The 1,895-nt window shown below is 53.7% G+C and overlaps 1 protein-coding gene across 2 annotated transcripts in view; it reads right to left on the reverse strand.

Annotated features, from left to right (window-relative positions):
- Nucleotides 1–9: 9 nt before the first annotated feature.
- The window catches only part of FBLIM1 (filamin binding LIM protein 1), a 26,843-nt gene continuing 24,957 nt past the window's right edge, over nucleotides 10–1,895 (reverse strand). For both annotated transcript variants that reach the window (XM_011993972.1, XM_011993973.1), the window contains exon 8: nucleotides 10–967. In XM_011993972.1, the coding sequence (XP_011849362.1) occupies nucleotides 854–967 (114 nt within the window). In that variant the 3' untranslated portion in view covers nucleotides 10–853. The remainder of the gene's footprint in view (nucleotides 968–1,895) is intronic.

Raw genomic sequence — 1,895 nt, forward strand, 5'->3', positions numbered from 1 at the left:
AGTAGCTGGGATTATAGGTGCGAGCCACCACACCCAGCTAATTTTTGTATTTTTAATAAAAACAGGGTTTCCCCATATTGGCCCAGGCTGGTCTCAAACTTCTGACCTCAAGTGATCTGCCTGCTTTGGCCTCCCAAAGTGCAGGGATTACAGGCATGAGCCACCACGCCCAGTCTAAAAAGCACTTTTTTTTTTGAGACAGAGTTCCCCTCTTGTCACCCAGGCTGCAGTGCAATCTCACTGCAACCTCTGCCTCCCAGGTTCAAGAGATTCTCCTGCCTCAGCTTCCCTAGTAGCTGGGATTACAGGCACCTGCTACCATGCCCGGCTAGTTTTTGTATTTTTAGTAGAGACAGGGTTTCATCATGTTGGCCAGGCTGGTCTTTCCTGATCTCAAAATGATCCACCCACCTTGGCCTCCCAAAGTGCTGAGATTACAAGCGTAAGCCACCCTGCCCAGCCTCTAAAAAGCCCTTTCTAAGGAACCTTGGAGTTGTTCCTCAAATAGCTCAACCCTGCAAGCCAGGCTGGTCCCAGCACCCCTACCAGACAGCTAGTCAGTGAGAAGGGTCCAACTTCCCCCAGCTTTTCCCTGGAAGTGGGGTGGGGTCAGCAGGGAATTCTGGGGGTGATGCTCATAGTCCAGGAGCCTTCTGATGCCCAGAGGGTAGAGGAGGAGTGGAAGGCCTGGGGGTACTCAGCCCCACTGTATCCTGGACAGGCTAGGCCGACTTGCAGGCTGGTCCCCATGGAGGCTCAGAAGGAAAGTGTGCAAGAGCAGGTCAGGAAGGGAAACCAACTCAGGGAAGGGCCCCAGCCGGGGCTAGTGGTCCATTCACTGCCCAGCAGGTACTCAGCAGCACCCCGCAGCACTCCGCTTCACGTGGCACGGCTTGCAGAAGAGACGGTTGTTCAGGGGGTAGCAGCCTTGGTCCGTGGGCTCAACAGACAGGAGGATCCTGCAGTCCTGAGGAGACAAAGACACATGTGGACCTGCCTTGGGCCTGGGCGCTGCCTGTACAGGGGAGGGACTCACTCAGCGTCTGCCGAATAAACCAACTACATGAGTGGATGTACTCCCTAAGCGGGAGGAAGGAGGATGCTCGTTGCTGCCCTCCCAACACCTGGCCAGGTCTCCATCAGGGAAGATGAGACACAGGCACACAGGGAGGCTTTAATCCACATGGAGGTGCTGGAGAGGACATTCACCGACAGGAGAACCAAGGACACCTGAAGAAGTCCCCTGAGCGTTCAGGAAAAGCTGGGGCTAGAAGGGCCTTAATAACCCCTTCATTATTTTTTAAAATGTGTTTTTATTATTTATTTTGAGACAGAGTCTTGCTCTGTCGCCCAGGCTGCAGTGCAGTGGCACGATCTCAGCTCATTGCAACCTCTGCCTCCCGGGTTCAAGTGATTCTCCTGCCTCCTGAGTAGCTGGGATTACAGGCATGCGCCACCACACCCAGCTAATTTTTGTATTTTTAGTAGATACGCAGTTTTGCCATGTTGGTCAGGCTGGTCTTGACCTCCTGACCTCAAGTGATCCGCCCACCTTGGCTTCCCATGTTGGGATTACAGGTGTGAGCCACTGCGCCCAGCCTCAACAGTCCTTTTAGAACATAAGTTCTGCGAGACAGGAACCCTGTTTATGGCCAAGTCCCCAGCCCACCCCAGCACTGGCAGCTATGGGTATCTGCTGATGAGTGTCTGGTCCAGTCCCTTCATTTCACAGGAGGGATACCAAGGTCCAGGGAGGAGTAGGCTCTGCCCCAGGTCACACAGCTGGTTCTGGAGCTGGGACCAGACCAGCACAAACATTAATATTTTCCTTTTCTTTTTCTTTTTTTATTGAGACGGAGTCTCACTCTGTTGCCCAGGCTGGAGCGCAGTGGCGC

This window comes from Mandrillus leucophaeus, unplaced genomic scaffold, assembly GCF_000951045.1.
Source record: "Mandrillus leucophaeus isolate KB7577 unplaced genomic scaffold, Mleu.le_1.0 Scaffold439, whole genome shotgun sequence".
NCBI lineage: Eukaryota > Metazoa > Chordata > Mammalia > Primates > Cercopithecidae > Mandrillus > Mandrillus leucophaeus.